This window comes from Gopherus evgoodei, chromosome 1 (assembly GCF_007399415.2).
Source record: "Gopherus evgoodei ecotype Sinaloan lineage chromosome 1, rGopEvg1_v1.p, whole genome shotgun sequence".
In the NCBI taxonomy this organism is placed as follows: domain Eukaryota; kingdom Metazoa; phylum Chordata; order Testudines; family Testudinidae; genus Gopherus; species Gopherus evgoodei.
The window spans coordinates 271976908-271998714 of NC_044322.1; the positions used below are offsets into that span (position 1 = coordinate 271976908).

Here is a 21807-nt window from a genome sequence, read left to right on the forward strand (position 1 = left end):
CCCCCCCCTTTTCCCCTCTGCACAGCAAGCAGGAGTTTCTGGGAGCAGCTCCAAGGCAGAGGGTAGGGGCAGCAAATGGCAATGGGGAGGAGGGAGGCAACTGATAGCCTGCTGGGTGACTGCAGTACAGGGAACTTAGGGGAGCAGGGAGCTGATAGGAGGGCTACTGGTCCACCCTGGTTCCAAGCTCCCACCAGCTAGCTGCAACGGGCTGCTCTTCCTGCAAGCAGTGCAAAAGCAGGCGGCTGCCAAACAACCTTAGAAGGGAGCATTGCACAACTTTAAATAAGCATGCTCCCTAATTATCAGCAACGGAACAACGAAACAACGTTAATTGGGACAACTTTAAGTGAGGAGTTACTGTAGATGGCTGAGATAAGTCTGATATCAATTACTTTAGTTGTTGATCTGAACCAGTCTTCAGCATACACAACAGCAAATAGGTAAAATAATAATTAAAAGCTTAATTACAACTTAGTTGCTTTAAAAGATAGCCTACACAGATTTCAATTCATTTCAACTATATGAAAAGTTTGATGTGTGTATGTTATTCCACTGTTAACCTGATTAGGAACAATGAAAAACCTGACACGGTGCTAAGTTTCTTAAAAAACCTCAGCTTTTAGTTAATTTGAACACAAATCAATTAACAAATCTATTCGTCAGTTCCCAGAAAATTCACTCTGTACTTTAAGAGTGCTGTAATTTGTTAAGAATATGCTGTATTTTTCCATTCAAAACAAAGAGGTTGAATCCATATTTAAGTGCAAAACAGAAAACATTACCTATGACCACAACCAGATCCTCTAAAATGAGTAAGCATCACTTTAAACATTTCATTTCATTTCCAGAAGAGATACAGATTTGTAAATAAATGTCTGCTTCCATTAACTATTGGTATGCAGCGTGTATTACCAAAAACCCTCAGAGTTTAAAAAATTAAGAAAGGGTCAGGAAGGACACCTATAGCTTTTCAATCTCCAAAGGAGGAGAGAAGTTTGAGGAGGACCTCTGACAGGAATTCTTTGATTCATCCATTCTTGGACCAGACTTCATGTCTGTCTCTTTGATGAATAATCTCTCCTCTGCCTAAGCAAATTTCTGCCAACTTGGCAAAATGCCTGGGCCAAAAAATTAAAAAGACCATCCCCAGCCTCTGTCACAAAAAGCAAAGATCTGAACAAGCAACAAGAAAAAGTTTTGCTTACAAAAGGACTGTTCAGGGGAGGAGAGGGCTGCATTACCCTGGGACGGGGACCCCAGAGAATTCTGTCCAGTCCCTCGCAAAGATAATTGCCATATATGATTTCATTGCCCTGGACTACGCCTCTTTGGAAAGCAGCCTGTATTTGTACGTTTATTGCTTTGTTACAGGAACATCTAAGAGACAAATGCCGCCTATGGAATCCTTGAATTCATCCTCCCCTTCCTACAACTCCAGAGAGGGGAAAGCTGAGGAAGTTGCAGGTTTCACTGGCAGCAAACTAAATCAGCAAGCATGTTTTATTAATCAAGGAAGATACAAACACAACCAAACATTAGAGTTGTATGCATTTGTTTAAAATGGAAATGAACAGGCACACCAGATACAGCCCTTAGGCTCCTGGCAGGTTGTCAATGTAGCTCTCAATGAATGTACAGATTCCCCCCACATACCCAAGGTCAGACTCAGAGGCAGGATGCAGCATGTTTTAAGAGATGTGATCAGAGTCAGAGATACGGCAAAACTCCCCACCCTGCTCCTCAAGAAGCAGACAAGCTGAAAGTGAACCACAGCACAAAAATTAAAAATGAGTTAATTCCAAATTTCTCTGCTATATGCTGCTAACATGGTGAGGGAAGGGGGATTTCGGAATAAATCTGAACTAGCCATTAAAAAAATCTTTTATTGGGTCTAGTACTTCTTGATTCTTGCAGCACTCTCAAAATATGACATCACAAATACCAGCAATATCACTGCAACCTCTAGTATTTGTAATTCTGAGATACAATAAGTGAACCAGGAAGTGCCAAGAGGATTTCATAGAGTAAATAAAGCATTTTGAAAGGTTAAAACGTACATACCATAGGTTCCCCACAGCCTGGTTACTAACAACATTCAGTGGATAAATCTGGGATTAACTCAGTTTTCATTTTTTGCTTTATACTAGAAAAGAAAGTATAAAGGAAAAGAAAGATACCAGCTTGCAGATCTTTACATCTCACCTATTTAGTGAGGAATGAAAGAAAAACTAGGTGCAACACTTAGACGACTGATAAATTTTCAGTGTGGCTCCCAGTGTAACATACAGATTCCCGCCACAGTCTTTTTGATCAGGAGAGTCATAAATGGGGCAATATGGTAGATACTTGTTTATTATCAAAATGCGTTTGATTTATATCTAATGTACTGGGTGTGATCAGAGCATACTGGTTAGCATATGTTTCTAACACAGGGATAAACCACTTTCAGGGGATTAAAGCAGTTAATAATTCCTTTGGAATTTAAACTATAGAATCTTAGACTACAATCCTGCAATGAGAGATACAGTGCCCTCATTGCAAAATCTCCTGTCTCTGAGAATCTGGAATGGAGCTTGAGAACACCCATGGATCCATCCCCATATTCCAGAATGTAGATGGAAACTGGAAACAACACCACCAAAGCCCCATCAACGTTAACCTGTAAACTAGATCAGAGTGGTGATGTTATAAATTACATATAGAGAGCCAAGGTGCAGAAGTGTAATAAAGTGAGTGGAGTGACCCAGAACACACACTCCTTTCCATTCCGGATAAAAGAAACCCAACACTCAGTTTAGGGACTAGTGGGGACAGGGCTCCATTCTCAGTCAGTTTCCATAATCTGTGCAGACAGTTTGAGGAGAACAGAAGGTGAGCCAGTACGCATCAGGATTAAGCCTGGTGGATGGAGAGGAAACTGATGTCAGACAAACTCCTGCATAAACTGTCAGAGAAGAGCAAGAGCTGGTAAATCCCATGAATCTCTATCCACTCACCCAGTTGCCAGCAGTAGCTAGAGGGGGCATTAAACAGACACGGACGGATTATTTCCTTTGGGCTGGCCTGTCCTTACAGCCTTTCTATCCACTTAGACATTTAAAACACACCAGTACACTAGTGGAACAGCCAGACTCTGGTGTCAAAGTTCGATGAAATAAGACCCCTATTAAGGAGAAGGGAAAAAGAAAACTCCCCCCTCAGGCTCTGCATTGCAGCTGTCAACCAGGGTCATGCCCTCTCTGATACTAGGATATGTCTACACTGGCAGAGTTACAGTGCCGGCAGTTACAGTGCCTCTCAGAGAGCGCTGAAGGGAAACCACGGTTGTGTGTTCACAGTCAGCTGCCTGTGCAATAGCATCTCCACACTTGCAGTGCTATTCAGAGTGGTGCACTCTGGACAGCTATCCCATAGAGCACCTCTTTCTCTTCTGCCGCTAAGAGTTGTGGGAATGTGGAGGGGGTTGCAGGGCATCCTGAGTCCTGTCCCAATACCCTGTGATGTATTGCTTCACATCCCGGCAATCCCTGTGCTTCCATCCACATTTGGCGCCATTTTTCAGTGGTTTGTGTACTGTACGTTCAGCCCACTTCGGTCTGCAGAAACGGTTCCTGAACTGCTGACCAGTATGCTGCTCGCTCTGACTAACACGTCATAAGCGGCAGTGGAGTTATTCCTTAAACTACAAAGGCAAGAGGAGTGTGACATTGATCTCACCACACGTACTAGCTACAACATGAGACTGCTTGCAGCATTCACAGAGGTGCTCATCACAGTGTAACGCCGCTTTTGGGCTTGGGAAACAAGCACTGAGTCGTGGGATCACATCGTCATGCACGTCTGGGATGACGAGCAGTAGCTGCAGAACTTTTGGATGAGGAAAGCCACATTCATGGGACTGTGACGAGCTAGCCCCAACCCTGCAACGCAAGGACACGAGAATGAGAGCTCCCCTGTCACTAGAGAAGCAGGTGGCAATTGCACTGTGGAAGCTGGCTATTCCAGACTGCTATTGATAGGTCGCTAACCTGGTCTGAGTGGGCAAGTCGACTATTGGATTCGTGTTGTTGGAAGTGTGCAGGGCCATTAATCACATCCTACTCCAAAAAAAGTGACTCTGGGCAACATGTGTGACATTGTGTATGGCTTTGCACAAATGGGCTTCCCTAACTGCGGAGGGGAGACAGATGGCACGAATATTCCAATTCTGGCACCAGACCATCTAGCATATTAATTACAAGGGGTATTTCTCTATGGATCTCCAGGCACTTGTGGATCACCTGACATTAACACAGGCTGGTCCAGAAAGGTGCACGACGCATGCATCTTTCGGAACACTGGCCTGCTCAGGAAGATGCAAGCAGGGACTTTCTTCCCAGATGAGAAGATCACCATAGGGGAATTCAAAAAGCCTATTGTGATCCTAGGAAACCCCGCCTACCCCTTAATGCTGTGGCTCATGAAGCCATACATGGGGCACCTTGACAGCAGCAAGGAGCGGTTCAACAACAGGCTGAGCAAGTGCAGAACGACTGTTAAGTGTGCTTTTCGCCATTTAAAGGCTCGCTGGTGCTGCCTATATGGGAAGCTGGACCTGGCCAATAATAATACTCCTATGCTTATAGCCACGTGCTGTACACTAAATAATATTTGTGAAGGGAAGGGTGAAAGCTTCACCCAGGGCTGGATTGCTGAGGCTCAGCACCTAGAGGCTGAATTTGAACAGCCAGAGACCAGGGCTATTAGAGGGGCGCAGCGCGGGTCCATAAGGATCAGGGATGCCTTGAGGCAGCAATCTGAAGCTGAAAGCCACTAGTATTTGTTGCTATGCTCGGGAGTGCAGTCCTTGTAATGCTAGGAGATGATTACGATTGGTGCAGACGATGCAATATGAAGGTTTAAGATAACTGACTGCTGCTTTGCAGGGTTCTGTTTGCTTTCAATTTATAATAAGAATAAAGCAAGAATAAAGATTGCTTTCAAACCAACACAATTCTTCTATTAAAAACCAACAACTGGAGGAGAGAGAACAAAAAACACATCAGCACTGAGTGGGATGGGGAAGTCCCAGAAGGAGGAGGGGTCCCAAGAAGGTTAAAGATTTGTTTAGGTCCAGGGATCATATCCAACCTTCTCCTTTGGAGTACATTGCAGTGGGTAGTGTACTTCAACAGGGGTCAAACTGCAGAGGGATGGATGTTGAGTGCAGTGGGTACTGGGAGTCCGCAGGGCTGAACTGTGACAGGGCAGGAGTGGAATGCCACGGGTACAGACTGGAGCCAGGAGGTTGATAAGAGAGTGTGCTGGCAGCATCCAGGGCGCACATGGGAAAGAGTTTTGCGACAGCGACTGCAGGGAAGGGCAGGCATGTAGCTGCTCGGTTTGCAGTGCTAGTATTGCCTGGAGCGTGTCTGCTTGGTGCTCCATAACTTTAGAGAGCCGCTCTGTGACATCATTCTGGCATGTCATGTTCTCCTTTTGGTCCCTCTTTTTGCTGTCCTGCCACTCCCTCAATTCCTGTTTTTCGGCCGCAGAGTGCATCATAACCTCACACAGAAAGTCCTCCTTAGTTCTTCATGGCTGCTTTCTAATTCTGCGCAGCCGTTCAGCCGGCGATAACAAAGAGGGAGGCTGGGCTAGGCTTCCAAGGTCATCTCCGTGAAGCCAAAACTCAACATTTTACAGAAGCAGTATTGTTTGCAACACAGAGAACACTGATTCAGTGATTCAAAACACAGTCAGTACTCACACATCTGTCACTAACTGGCTGACCCCAAGCAAACACACGAGCCACAAAACCCCCAAAATGGTGAGTAGCAGCAGCGGCAGGGTAAATCAGTGTTCCTGGTCCCTACAGTACACTGGGCACGTAGCTCTTGGGGAGAGTCAGCACTGCAGTGGGGCCTGATAATCATTCCTGTCCCCATATTTTCCACCTGCTGTGTTCATTATGGAAGATATCTCGCTGCTGAGGGTGAACAGGGAATCAAGGGAGGGTCTTCTCCAAGACTGCAGCTTCCGCCCTGGCCCTTATGCAGCTCGCCTATGTGCAGCAATGGTGTTTCTTCCCCTGACCCCTCCCAACAACGGCAGACTGGCATGGGAAAGTTACCATTAGACAGGCAAGAAACAAAGCAGCTCTGCCAAAGAACCTGTGGCAGCGGATTGCACAATATCTCCATGAGAGTTTCCTGGAGATCTCTGAGGCAGATTCCCGTGAAGTGAGGGAGTCAAACAACAACCTGTTCTGCCGGTCAGACTAGGCACGTGGTGGTACACACATCATACAGACACAAGCCTGCTTTTTGCAACTCTCCTGCCCCCAACAACTCGCTTCAGCGATTCCCAAAATCATATCCACTTACCGGGGCCTCTTCTCCTGTTTGTGCTTTGCCAAGATCCGACTGTTGTGACTGGCTAGCCTCCTCCAGGGAAGAAAAGAGCGCTGGGCTGCATGCATCTCTGACCTCCAGTCATCCTCAGCCTCTGGGTCTGTCCACTTTCGGCTGGCATACGAGCCACTGACATATCCACAGTGGCCTTTGCAGTGGAGGTGGAGTCACCACCGAGTATCATGTCCAGCTCTTTGTAGAACCGGCAACTCTTGGGCACAGCACCGGAGCAGCGGTTTGCCTCCCACACCTTGTGGTAGGTGTTAAGCGGCTCCTTCACTTTGACCCTGCACTGCAGTGTGTCCAGGTCATGCCCCCTTTCTGCATGCATCATGAAAACTGTCTGTAGGTATCATAATTCCTATGGCTGGACTGCAGCTGGGACTGGACAGCCTCCTCTCCCCAAATGCTGATGAGGTCCAGCAGCTCGGCATTGCTCCAAGCGGAGGATCACCTGGTGCATGGAGCAGGCATGGCCACCTGGAAAAATGTGCTGAGACCATTGTCTTCACCACCAAGCAAACAGGAAGGGAACTTTCAAAATTACAAAGAATTGTACGGGGTGGGGATGATGGTTGGTCACCTGAGGGCAGGGCGGTTGACTTCAAACCACTGACGAGAGAGGCAACAACAGGCATTGTGGGACACCTCCTGGAGGCCAACTGCAGCGCTGTAATCGACCAGGGTGTCTACACTGGCACTGTACCCCAAGCGCAGAAAGCTGTACACCTCTCATTGGGATGGGTTTTTTTACAGCGCTGCAACTGCACAGTTTCTGTGGCTTGGCATGTGCACACTTCAGGAGTTACAACGCAGAAAGCTGCTTTACTGCGCAGAAACTTACCAGTGTGGACAAGGCCTCAGTCACAGAGGGGCTACAGAGAAGCATGAAACACTCGCCCAGAGAAGGTGGTCTTCCTCTGCAGCATTGCTGGCTCTTTAATGCCTGTCCTTAGAGAGGACAACAAACTGGTTTTCTTGAAGGATTGTGCAAGGCACTAACCACAAGGCAACTGGTCCTGCTCTGGCTATAGTTTACAACTGGTTTGTACATGTTACTAGGAGCCAGAGATCAAAATCCACACTAATATAAATCCATGGTACGCCCACATCTTGAATACTGCATACAGATGTGGTCTCATCTCAAAAAAGATATACTGGCATTAGAAAAGGTTCAGAGAAGGGCAACTGAAATGATTAGAGGTTTGGAACAAGTCCCATATGAGAAGAGATTAAAGAGGCTAGGACTTTTCAGCTTGGAAAAGGGGAGACTAAGGGGGGATATGATAGGAGTATATAAAATCATGAGTGATGTGGAGAAAGTGAATAAGGAAAAGTTATTTACTTGTTCCCATAATATAAGAACTAGGGGCCACCAACTGAAATTAATGGGCAGCAGGTTTAAAACAAATGAAGTTCCTCTTCACACAGTGCACAGTCCACCTGTGGAACTATTTGCCCGAGGAGGTTGTGAAGGCTAGGACTATAACAGGGTTTAAAAGAGAACTAGATAAATTCATGGAGGTAAAGTCCATTAATGGCTATTAGCCAGGATGGGTAAGGAACAGTGTCCCTGGCCTCTGTTTATCAGAGGGTGGAGATGGATGGCAGGAGAGAGATCACTGCCGACAAAAAATTTCCATCCCCCATGAGTGGCAGCGGCTTTGTCAGCAGGAGAGCGCTCCTGCCAACAAAGCGGTAAGTTCACACCAGTGCTTTTCGTTGGTAACACTTTTGTCATTCGGTGGGGTGGGTTTTCTAACACCCCTGAACGACAAAAGTTTTGCCGACGAAGTGCCAGTGTAGACAAACCCTGAGACAGAGAAGTCTAGTCTATAAAGAGAAATACCTGGAAATCTAAGCTCAGAAACGCTGCATCCTGCCTAAAGTTAACATTTAGGATGAGAAATTATGTTTTGTAACCTATTTCTTTAGTGAGTCAGGCTTAGTCTGCGTGTTTTATTTTATTTATTTAGTAATCTGATTTGTTCTGTTTGCTATCTCTTACAATCACTTAAAATTTACCTTTCATAGCTAATAAACTTATTTCTTTTTATAACATAACCCGGTTTGTGCAATTTATAACGGGGGAGGAAGCGGGGTGAGAGAAAGAAGTTGTGCTTATCTTTCTTAATATTGAGGGAGAGGGTGAATTTTTATGAGACTGCGCTGTGCAGATCATTCTATACAGCAGAAGACATCATCATCTTGGGTGTACTTTCCAGAGGGAAGCTGCACTTGAGTGCTGGGCAATTTCCTAGCTGAATCATCTCAGAGAGCTGTTTACAGACTCTGTGATTCTACAGCTGGTGCTCCCTACCTGTGTGTGTGCTGCCAGAGGCCAAAGAGCCTGATTCAGCAAAACAGGAAGAGGGAGCTCAGGCTAGTGGAGCAGGCGGGCTCCGTGAAATCCCAGTACATCAGGAGGCATCCCAGAAGGGGGTGGTGGGGCGTCTAACCCATCACCCCAGAAGTGGCTGCACAGCTGTGGCGCAAGTGGTCATTTCAGGATGGAGGGAGACAGACAGCTATCTTATAATGTGTTTAATATTCCAATGCCATGAAAAAATAAGTCATCTACACTAAGAATACGTCTTTGAACTCCAGAATTGTTAATTGGCAACATCTTCCTATTCCTTTTACAGTACACCAGCTTAGAAAAAGGGCTGAATAGGGAGCTATTTTGTGTTCAATTTATATGTCAAGGGGAAAGGCTGATTCATCCTGTTCACACAATAATAATTTTTTTTTAAAATGCAAGTACCCAAAAACTTGACTCTGGCACTAAGTAATCTCCAATAACAGCAAGGCCAAGAACAGAACAGACCATGAACACTGAATTCCCCTCATTGCTAGCAGAGATCCCACTTGGTCAAGGCTCAGGTATACAAACTGCAGCCACAGTGTACTACTCATTCCCCCTGCTATACATGCTCTGGGGGCAACAGAAGATTTTGATCTCCAACTCTGACCTTGCACCAGTGGTAACTAAGTGAAAACAAAACTGAAAAAAACAAAGAAACAAGAAGGAATTTGAGCCTCTGGTGCCAAAAGAATTAATGAAGGCACACCACCCAGTTATTTTAAATCCTCTCTTCATGTACTAAAAGCTTTAGCTCTAACCGTGAGACATTTACATCACATAGTAAAACGCATCCCTCCAACAGTAGGTAGGCAACCTTGAGAGGGCATTCAAGTGAGTTTGAGTGTACTTCATAACAAATGTTAAAATATGCCACTTTACTCTCCCTCACTCCCCAAACAAAATTCCAGTTGGGAACAAGATGCTCTACTCCCAACTCTGTTCTTCTGAGAACTTCATCTCACAAATGCACACCCACGGAACAACATGACACATGCTAGCACTTTAACTTGAGTAGTAGCACCTTGACCTCCTCCAGGACATGGAGCCTAAGCAGTCTTTAGATAGAGGAAGCATGGGGTGTGGAATATGTAATCCTATGTCTGGAGCTCTCTGCACAGTCGAGGCTTTTAGTTAAATGGTGTTAGATCTGAGACTCATGTTTCAGACAATGGAATGAAGGGTACCGGAATATGAGCCTGCACTACAGGCACTAAACAGCTGCTTCTATGCCCGGCACAAACAGCTTCTCCAATTCACATCACTGTTCAGCTGGAGGAACCAGGAACTGGAAAGTATTTCAGTTACCACATTTCTTTCATGCACTGCCAAGGCCCTCCAGATGGCAAACAGGGGCTAGAAGCAAATCAGAGTCTCAAGCAGCGAGAAGACACGAGATCACCTAATCCAGCTCCAAGCCTCCTTCTGGCTTCTGTGACTAAAAAGCATAATCTAGGATGTCTGATGCCTGTCTGTCTCCTGGCTAAAGGCTTTAGGTGGGAGACATGATTGAGAGTATGGGCTTCTGCAGTAGCAGGAGGTAGGGAATAAGACTGAGTACCTGAGCATCTTCAGAAAAGGTGCATGGGGGAGAGGTATAGAGAACCTGGACATTCCCAGCGTTAAGGCAGAGATTTCGGTACTACAGAGCTGAAAGTAGACAAACGGAGCTGCCCTAAGTGTGAGCTCCCTATAGGAGCAGTGGCTGGCTATATGGCATGTTCCATTTCCAGAGCTAAAAAGGGAATTTTGTTCTGAACATCTTGGCTTCTCATTTCACATTTGAACTTCTCATTATCATGCAACCCAGCCTAGAAACACTTTAAACACTACTTTAAAACAGTTGTGCCTGATTCACAGAGGACAGACAAACCATGTTGGCACTATGATAAGAAGAAACTGGTTTTAAATCATATTTAAGAACAGTTCTGCTCTGATGGTTTCTCTTCAGTAGACAGGACGTTTCAGCATCCTGCCAATATTTTAACAAGGGGCCTCTAGAAGAGAGTTCTTTTAGTTCGTGATAAAAGCCGTCAAGTGTGGGTGCTGCAAAGAGAACACGTTTCTGCAAAATTCTCTTGTTTTACCATTTAGAAAACACAGTCAAGATTTCAAAACTGACTATAGAGGTGGTAATCATTGTACATTATCTGGCGCTCTCAGTATATTTGTCAGGTTCAAAGCACATACCTATTAGAAGTTTGTTTGTCCCATAGAGTTGCATCTTTCCTTGTCTGCAGTTGTGAGACAGCATTAAGTCTACATTTTCAAAAGTGACTAGTGATTTGGGGTGATCTGGAGACACCTCCCCCAAAGGGACATGATTTTCAAAGAGTTGAGTACCCATCCTCTGCACATCAGGTCTCTTAAGGTATCTCAAAAGTTGGACACCCAAAATCTGAAGAACCCTAAATCACTAGTCACTTTTGAAAATGTAGACTCAGTGCTGTCTCACAACTGCAGACAAGGAAATATGCAACCACATGGGGAAAACAAACTTCTGATAGGTATGTGCTTTGAACCTGACAAATATACTGAGAATACTGATAGCACCAGACAGCATTCATGTACACAGCTGAACTGGTGAGGTGAAGGCCCTGTATGGAGTATGGGAATGTTTTCTCCTGCGAAAAACTGTTGAAAATATCTGACTATTGGGACAATCTGGCTCCTCCTAAAGGCAACCAACTTGCTCTGTAGAATTATTCGTACGTGCCACATGGATAAAAATAGGTCTGTCAAGTGATTAAAAAAAATTGTGATTAATTGCATGATTAAAAAATTAATCGTGATAAATCGCACTGTTAATAGAATACCATTTATTTAAATATTTTGGATGTCTTCTACATTTTCAAATATATTGATTTCAGTAACAACACAGAATATAAAGTGTACAGTGTTCACTTTATTACTGTACAAATATTTGTAATCAAAAACAAATTGTATATTTCAATTCACCTAATACAAGTACCATAGTGCAATCTCTTTATCATGAAAGTTGACCTTACAAATGTACAATTATGTACAAAAAAAGCTTGCATTCAAAAATAAAACAATGTAAAACTTAGAGCCTACCAGTCCAATCAGTCCTACTTCTTGTTCAGCCAATTACTCAGACAAACAAGTTTGTTTACATTTGCAGGAGATAATGCTGCCTGCTTCTTGTTTACAATATCACCTGAAAGTGAGAACAGGTGTTTGCTTGCATTGCAGTTGTAGCTAGTGTAGCAAGATATTTACATGCCAGATGCACTAAAGATTCTAATGTCCCTTCATGCTTCAATCACCATTCCAGGGGACATGCGTCCATGCTGATGACAGGTTCTGCTTGAAATCATCCAAAGCAGTGTAGACCAACACATGTTCATTTTCATCATTATGAGTCAGATGCCCCTAGCAGAGAGTTGATTTTTGTTTTTGGTGGTTCAGGTTCTATAGTTTCCGCATCAGAGTTTTGCTCTTTTAAGACTTCTGAAAGCATGCTCCACACATCACCTCTCTCAGATTTTGGAAAGCACTTCAGATTCTTAAATCTTGGGTCAAGTCCTGTAGCCATCTTTAGAAATTTCACATTCATATGTTCTATGCATTTTGTCAAATTTGCACTGAAAGTGTTCTTAAAACGAACAACACGTGTTGGGTCATCATTCAAGACTGCTACAACATGAAATATATGGCAGAATGCAGGTAAAAGAGAGCAGGAGACATACTATTCTCCCCCAAGAAGTTCAGTCAAAATTTAATTAATTCATTTTTTTTTTTAATAAGCATCATCAGCATGGAAGCATGTCCTCTGTATTAGTAGCCGAAGCATGAAGGGGCATATCAATGTTTAGCATATCTGGCACATAAATACATTGCAATGCCAGCTTCAAAAGTGCCATGTGAACGCCTGTTCTCAATTTCAAATGACATTGTAAATAAGAGGGCAGCATTATCTCCCGTAAATGTAAACAAACTTGTTTGTCTGAGCGATTGGCTGACTAAGAAGTAGGACTGAGTAGACTTGTAGGCTCTAACACTTCACATTGTTTTGTTTTTGAGTGCAGTTATGTAACAAAAAAAATCTACATTTGTAGGCTGCACTTTCATGATAAAGAGATTGTATTATGTTACTTGGATGAGGTGAATTGAAAAATACTGTTTATTTTATCATTTTTACAGTGCAAATATTCGTAATAAAAATAGTATAAAGTGAGCACTGTACACTATGTATTTTGTGTTGTAACTGAAATAGATATATTTGAAAATGTAGAAAAACATCCAAAATATTTAACAAATTTCAGTTAGTATTCTATTGTTTAACAGTGCGATTAATCACGATTGATTCTTTTAATCGTGATTAATTTGTTTGAGTTAACTGCGATTAATAGACAGACCTAGATAAAAGTAATCACAGGTAGGCATGAGTTACTATTATCCAAGAAAAGAGCAAAATCCATCAAATCAACCCAATCTTCCCTTTAAAATTTGGTGGTGGAATTTTAAAAAGGAGGTTTTAAAAAGGGGGTCTTTCAAGCTGCCAGGAGCAGATCACTGCCTTATACTGAAGTACTCCAGCTGACAAAGTGATATTGACAGGTTTTCATTACAGAAAGTTAGAGCTGACAAACTGCCTTATTATTTTAGAAGGGGAAGGCACTATCATTTCAGTGTACACCCCAGGAAAACTCCTTCCCTACCTCCCCTGTCCAAAGAGATACTGTAGCTCCTTTTGGTTTTAGCTGACATTAAAGAGGTGTGTGCGCTAGGGGAGGTTTCTTAAAGAAGGAAACATAGTTTGACTGACCCTAAGGCATCCGGGGAAATGCAGAGAACACCAAAAATAACTCACATCTACTCTTTGGTGCTCCCTTGTTTGCTTGCTGCTCATGCACACGGAAAATGTTACCCAGTTCAGAGATTTTAACCAAATTTTTCAGCCCCATTTTCTACCAGGCATCTTTCAGTATGTTCAAAAAGCTGTTTTCCATTACTGGTAAGGAGAAAGTAAATAAAGAAGTGTTCTTTACTCCTCCTCCTAACACAAGAACTAGGAGTCACCAAATGAAATTAATGGGCAGCAGGTTTAAAACAAACAAAAGGAAGTATTTCTTCCTAGAATGCAGTCAACCTGTGGAACTCTTTGACAGAAGATGTTGCGAAGGCCAAGACTACAACAGGGTTTAAAGAAGAACTAGAAATGTCCATCAATGGCTATTAGCCAGGATGGTGTCTCTAGTCTGTTTGCCGGAAGCTGGGAATGGGCAACAGGGGATGGATCACTTGATGATTACATGTTCTGTTTATTCCCTCTGAAGCACCTGGTTGGCCACTGTTGGAAGACAGGATACTGGGCTAGATGGACCTTTGGTCTGACCCAGTATGGCCGTTCTTATGTTCTCCAAATCTGATTTAGTCATGCACACATTAAGTTCAGTGTTGCAGTATACTTACCCCACCCATTAATATTATCATGTTACAGTGTCTGCAGATCTTTTCTCCCTGCAACAGAATCTGCTGTTCCCCACAGATTCCTACTAAATGTGTTTCAAACAATCCAGCAAAGGTAGGAACAGAGCTGCCTTGCCGTCCTGACATCTTGTATGCATGACTAGAAATCTTACCACGTGTGTGGATATGGACAGACTAATTCACAACAGCCAAACAAAAGTTATGGGGAGCTGACAGACAAGAATGGAAGCTCTGAAGGCAGGAAGCCTGCTAAGAGTGATTACCAGCATGTGCCGAGTATGTAAAGCACTTCTAATAGGGGACACACTCTCCAAGCAATATAGCCATTGTATTTTGAGTACACTTAAAGAAACTTGTTGCCAACACTGCTTCTCGGTATTACAGGTAGCCCTAATACTTTAGAAGGCGGTCTGGTGAATGGGGTGGGGCTCTCATATCTAGCGTTTTTTTATGCAGCAACAGAGGATCAGGTGTTTCAACCCACACATAAACCACCTCCCCTCATTCACAAGCAGGTGACAGACATGCCCAGAGAGAAGAAAAAAAGTTTAAATGGTACTTACGCGGCATGATCCCCTGGCTCACCAGTTCCTCCCGTGTCCGTCGCTGCTGGAGCTTCAACTGCAGCACTGCAGGATGGCAGAGAGAGAGGAGAGAGGGAAACAGGTCAGTTGGAGACACCACAACATGGGGCACATTTTCAAATATGACACTGTATTTTCCTCTTCTGACTCCAAAATAAGTGAGAACAGAAGAGAAAGCCCCTTCCTCCCACCTCACTCGTCTGCACTCCTGCAATTGCAGAAGTGGCCTTAAGCAGCAAGGTTTCCGTATTCGCTGTGGGTGACGAGGAGAGGAAGTTGCACAGGGTCTTGGCAGGACGATAAAAATCCGCAAAGCAGAAAAGTCAGGCCTGTTTCTCAAGAAGCTGTAGAGCACCAAGTTCTCTCTCCAAACCATGAACATTTAAAAACAAACAAAATATGGACTGACTGTGCTCCAGTAGGAAAGATCCAACATTAAAATCCCAAACAGCTCCTAAAATTCTTATTGCCCATGTGCCTGTTATTTGTATACAATATCTTGGTCACTGAAGTGTATTTGAAGTGCAAGATATATGCCTGATTCTCCCCTCCACCTGCAAATTCTGTAGCATCCTCACATCATGTCCTCAAGGTGACATCTAAGGAATATCTAGAGACGTTCCTACCCCAGATTCACCATTACTAGGATTTTATTTTATTTTTTGGTGACACATTAAAATGTTTAATACAAATAAAACTGCTTCAGTGTTTCAAACACAAACCTTCAACATATTTATTACAACTGCAGCATGTAGGATACAGAGGGTGTGGTTCGTCCATTAAAACTATTCATTCAGGAGACAAGTTGTGAAGGTGTCCATCTCACATCAAAGTACGGCTCCAACAGTAAGATGGCCCTTGGAAACCAGAGCTAATACTAGTAAGTAATGGGTCCCACCCCTCTTCAAATTCATGCCTTTGTCAGGGTACTTGTATCATCTACATCCTTACAGTAGACAAACTCTTCCCATTTAAGAAAAGAGCTTTTGCAATTGTTCAAAATAGTTGATACACAGTGTCACATGCTGAATGCCGCAGCTCTTTGCTTGGACCCAGAGAAATTGGAAGGCAAAGAAACTGACTTTTTCAGCATTGTCTGTGAGAAGACAGATGATAAAACCCCAAAACAAATACAGTGCAACCACTAGCATATGTATATGGCTTACAGACTCATTCATTATTTTATCATAGCCCTTATCCTTCCTCTTTCAATTGCCTCTTTTTTGTCCATCTATCTGAATTTAACCTGTGTAATCTTCAAAGCAAGGATTCATGGATTTTAAGGCCAGAAGAGACCATTAGATCACCTAATCGGACCTCCTGTATATTAAAGATCATGGAATTTCACCCAGTTACCCCAGTATTAAACCCAATAACTTGTGTTTGGCTAAAGCACATCTTCCAGAAAGGCATCCAGTCTTGATCTAAAGACTTCAAGAGATGAAGAATCTACCAGTTTCATTAGGCTAACTGATAAAAATCTGTGCTCTGTTTCTATTTCAGTTTGTCTGGCTTCAGCTTCCAGCCACTGGTTCTTGTTACACCTTCCTTCATTCGTTTAAAGAGCCCTTTAGTATCCAGTATTTTCTCCCTGCAAAGATATTTATACACAAAACAGGTAACCTTTTAATTTTTTTTGATAGGCTAAACAGATTGAGCTCTTTACGTTTCTCAGTGTAAGGCATCTTCTCCAACCCATTAATCATTTTTGTAGCTGTTTTCTCCATGCCCTCCAATCTTTCACCATCCTATTTAAAAGGTTGACACCAAAACAGTATGCAGTATTCCAGTACTGTCTCATCAATTATATATGCAGAGGTAAAAATCACCTCCCTATTCCTACTCATTGCTCCTGTTTATACATCCAATGATTGGCATAGCCCTATTAGCCACAGCATCACAATGGGAGCTCATGTTGAGATGCTGGTCCACTATGACCATAGATCCTTTTCAGGATATAATCCTCTTTACATTCAATTGTATTACACATTGTGTAGTACACATTTGTTTTGAATGGGCCCAACTTAACAAGTGATCCAGATCACTCTGTAGCACTAGCCTATCAAAATTTACCCCTCTACTAATCTTGGTATCATTCCCACATTTTATTTTAAATCAGCAGTGATTTTATATTTACTTCCAGATAACTGAAGAAATATTGACTAGCATTGGGCCGATTCCTACAGAACTCCACTAGAATAACCCAGATCGATATCTGTCAGAGAACCGGTTAATCCATTTAGCATGTGCTTTATTGATATTATATACTTTTTTTTTTAAATTCAGAATATCATGAGGTATTAAATCAAATGCCTTACACATGTCTAAGTACATCTATGCAGTTATCTTTGCCAACCAAACTGGTAATCCCAAGGAATGAAATAAGGGTTTTTTTGACAAGACCTATTTTTCATAAAACTATGCTGACTGGCATTAATTATACTCCTATCCTTTATTCTTGAATGGTGGAATTCTGTATCAGCTTTTCCATTATTTTGCCCAGGAATTATGCCAGGTTAACCAGCCTACAGTTAACCAGATCATCCCACTTGCACTTTTTGAATATTGGCACATTAGCCCTCTTCTAGTCTTCTGGAATTTCCAGAGTACTCCAAGATTTATTAAAAATTAACATCAGTGGAACAGAGATCTCCTCAGCCAACTCTTTTAGGCCTCTTAGGTGCAAGTTATTGGGGCCTGCTGATTTAAAAGTGTGTATATCTAGTAGATACTGTTTAACATCCTCCTTAGTTATTAATGGATTGCAAAGTACTTCATCATGCTCATATGATGAGAGTACACAATCCTGCTTCCTGCCAAATCTGCAACTAAAATATTTATTTTACACTTCAGCCTTCTCTGCATTATCACCCTCACCAAGTAATGGGCCTATACAATTTCTATGATTTCTTTTGTTCCTAATATACTTAAAAAAAAAACTTCCTTATTGTCCTTAGTTCTGCTAGCCAGGAATTTTTCCCTGACATCTGACGCCTCCCCTATCAATTTTCTACACTTCATAAATTCTAATTTATATCGATTGCTATTTCCCCTTTTCTCCATTAGTTATATATTGATTTTTAATCTCTAATTGCTGCCTTTATTTTGCCACTGAACCCAGATGGACTTTTAGTCACAGTCATCCTGTTCCTTGGGCATGGAATTGTGACTTTTTGTCCATCTAATAATCTCTTCTTAAAGAGGATCCAATCTTCATTCCTATTGGTCTATGTTTTTCCCCCCAATCAATTTTGCTTATACTTTTCTTTATTTTGGGGGAAATTAGCCCTTTTGAAGAAGTGAATGTGGGTGTGAGAGAGTAACTGTATTGGTTACATCTAGTCCATCTTTCTTCCATCTCCATGCTCTAGTCAATGCAGAATATTCCCAACAGTATGCCTTCCAGTGCCTTATCCCACTCTGTTTTAAAATATTCAAGTGATAAAACTTTTAACAATATCTTTGGGACACTACTCCACAGTTCAACAATGGCTCTCACTAACAAGAAATATTTTCAGATATTCATTCTAAATTTTCCTTTGCTCAAATCTCATTCCATTATTCCTATTAACAAAACCTTGGATTCAACTGAAGAATTCTTCTCTCTCATTTGTTTACTGTATTCAAAAGGCATCATTTTACAGTAAGAAAATGAATATGCCAATATGGTTGAATAGAAGGAAGAGAGAAGGAACAAAGGGCCAGATTTTTAAAGGTACTTTGGCACTTAACTCCCAATAATTCCATTGTGACATAAGTCCTGAGATATCTTTTAAAATCCAGGCCAAATTCATTTACAAAGGAAAAAATATCCTAAGAGGTACATCCCTTATCAAGTGATATCAACAGGACAGAATACTTTGTGCATGCACACAAAAGATTTCAAGGGTAAAACACTGCCAGCATAGAATGCACTTTTTCAAGAGTTGTTCCACAGTTCATTATTTGAGGGGGGATCGCAGAGGGAAGGACCCCATCCCCAGACTCCTTGGGCTTAAATAAGTATTCTGGATTCTACGTGTTATTGAATTCCATATATTTAGGAGATCACCTCATATATATATATATATATATATATATATATATATATATATATATATATATATATAGGGTAACAGATGTCTCTAGAGCCAATTCAAGGCTGCCATTCACAGAGGTCTGTCAAGAACGAGAAGAGTTTTATAAAAGCAATTTATGGCCATGGACTAGTTCACTCAGTTTTCTTTAATATTCAGAAAACGGCACTTCCCTCTCTCCCCCACATATTTAAAATCAAACATAACAGGGACTAATCTTATTCTCTGTTAAAGAAGAAAGTACATCTAGTGGTTAGAACAGGGGTTTAGGAATCAAAGCTCCAGTGTTCTATTCCTAGCTGTGCCAAAGACTGTACAACACTGAGCATGTCACTTAGCCTGTATGTCTCATTGTCCCTTTCTGTAAATTGGGAATAATGTTGCTTCCTTATCTCACAAGGAGATGAAGTGAGGCTTAATTAAAGTTTGTAAAGGTGTCTGAAAGTCTCTGATGAACCAAGTACAAAGTATTATTAAAAAGCTCCAGAGAGAGGGTGGGAGATGGCACACTACTCTAGTGGAAGCAATAGGTATGAGTGTGTCTATACTAACAAAACTCAGAGACAATTACAGTACAGCTACTACCTGTGGCACTACACTGATGGTAAAACACAGCACTTATGTTTTTACTACTATTAATCTAACTGTAGAACTGCACCAGTGGAGAATTATACAAACACACCCTATTAGGCCAGAGCTCAGTAACTCACCTACCAATGGTTGGTAGGACCTAGGACCTTAACTCACTGGGCGGCGTCTATTTAGGGAACTCTCCTATTGTTATTCTAGCATTAATGCAGAGCTGCATCAGCACTTACAATGGTGGGAACACTAGCAAAGGCTGAGCTCAGTTGCTTTTAGCACCATGTCATCTAACCTGGCTGTAGTGTTTTTCAAATGTGCACATGTGAGTGCAAACTGTCCATTTGTAAACTATATTTAGTCTTTAAAAGTGTGACCAGAATGAGAAAGACAGTACGTCCCCCAGTGTTCCACAAGGTGAAACCACCAAAAAAAAGATGCTTTCGTCACAGGAGATGTTAGACACAATGTCAAAAGTTTAAAAAAAAAAAAAACTCGGCTCTGAATTATATTTTTCATTACAAGAACCAAAGAAATATGTAAATTAAAAGTGAGAGACATTTAGTGGAGAGGTGCCGAGATACCTTGGATATAGGATTTATTGCTGAAATGATCACATTTCTATACTGCCTTGCATTCTGAAGGATCCCAAAACTATAAAAATGTCACTCATCAAGCACTGCAATGAAACTTAAGCCACCTGTAAAGTGAATCAAAAATGAAGGTTACGTACCTTACCTTATATTAACTGGAGTTCAAGAAGTATGGTCCCTAAGGGTATTCACTGTGGTTGCATATGTATTTCACCTGAGGCTGGAAGACTCTTCAATAGCAGCATCCATTGGTCTGCACCTGCATCCTATACGTCCTCATGCGCTGAATCAAGAGTATAAGGGGTGGTGCAGACCATCTGGCTCTCCAGTTCCTACTCTACCGTGAATCAAACAAAGATCTGAGCAGAGGGGAAGGAGGGCTGGTCGTGGACTATCCATAGGGATCAAACATCTTGAAGAAGTCCATTTACTATAAGGTAAGTAAACCTTTTCTTCGTTGAGTACTGGTCCCTAGGTGTATTAGTTATGCTCACCAAGGAGGCGAGTGTGAGGAAGTGTTCTGCATCACAGGTCTTAGGATTGCTGATCCAAAGGAAGCATCCTCAGCAGACACTTGAACCAGGGCATAATGCCTCCTAGTAAAGTTGTGAATGGAGACTCAAGTCACTGCTCTACAGATCTCAGGTCCAGTGAGTCCCTGCTCGGAGCATAGACCATCTTTAACAATGCCTGGAGGTACCATAGGTGAAGCCTTGTGAAGGGGATCGTGCAGGTGCATGAAGCCATATGGTCTAGAATTACCAGGCAGGATCAGACTGTTATCTGAGGTCTGAGTCAAAGTTGGGTGATGAGGTCTTTTAACAAGAGGACTCTGTCCTGAGGTAAGCAAGCACTGGCCACAGTTGAGTTCAGACTTATTCCAATAAATTCTATAACCTGTATGGGGGTTAAAGTAGCATATCTGGCATGTAAATACTTTGCAATGCCAGCTACAAAAGTGCCAGGTTCTCAATTTCAAATGACATTGTAAATAAGAGGGCAGCATTATCTCCCGTAAATGTAAACAAACTTGTTTGTCTGAGCAATTGGCTGAATAAGGAGGAGGACTGAGTGGACTTGTAGGCTCTAAAGTTTTATATTGTTTTGTTTTTGAGTGGTTATGTAACCAAAAAAATCTACATTTGTAAGTTGCACTTTCACAATAAAGAGATTGCATTACAGTACTTGTATGAGGTAAACTGAAAAATACTATTTTTTTGTTGATCATTTTTACAGTGGAAATATGTGTAATAAAAATAATAATATAAAGTGAGCACTGCACACTTTGCATTCTATGTTGTAATTGAAATAAATATATTTGAAAATATAAAAAACATCCAAAAAAGTTATTAAATTTAAACTGGTATTCTATTGTTTAACAGTGCGATTAGAACTGCAATTAATCACAATTAATTTTTTTAATCGTGATTACTTTTTTTGACTTCGTCTGCGATTAATCAACAGACCTACTAATTATCTAAAATAAGCTATTAATAATTCTATTTATAAAGCTGAAGTTCAATCGGGAGTACTGGAAAGGCTATGGATACAGACAGGTTCCATCCTAGACCATGAGCAGTAGAAAAGAACTGGTCTGTGCCACCCCTTATATACTCAGCGCAGAGCACATGGAGGTGTTGGAAACAAACAGATTCTGCTACTGAAGAGTCTGCTAGTCTGAGGCACACAGAGTGAATGCCCAGAGGGACCAGTAATAAGATGAAGTTATTTAAATAGCACAAACAACAGTTTAGAACAGGA

General features: G+C 42.0%; 1 protein-coding gene across 6 annotated transcripts in view; it reads right to left on the bottom strand.

Moving 5' to 3' along the window:
• The window catches only part of MRTFA (myocardin related transcription factor A), a 169070-nt gene that overhangs the window by 36818 nt on the left and 110445 nt on the right, over positions 1-21807 (bottom strand). For all 6 annotated transcript variants that reach the window (XM_030546863.1, XM_030546868.1, XM_030546859.1 and 3 more), the window contains one exon: positions 14775-14840. In XM_030546863.1, coding sequence (XP_030402723.1) covers positions 14775-14840 — 66 coding nt within the window. The remainder of the gene's footprint in view (positions 1-14774; positions 14841-21807) is intronic.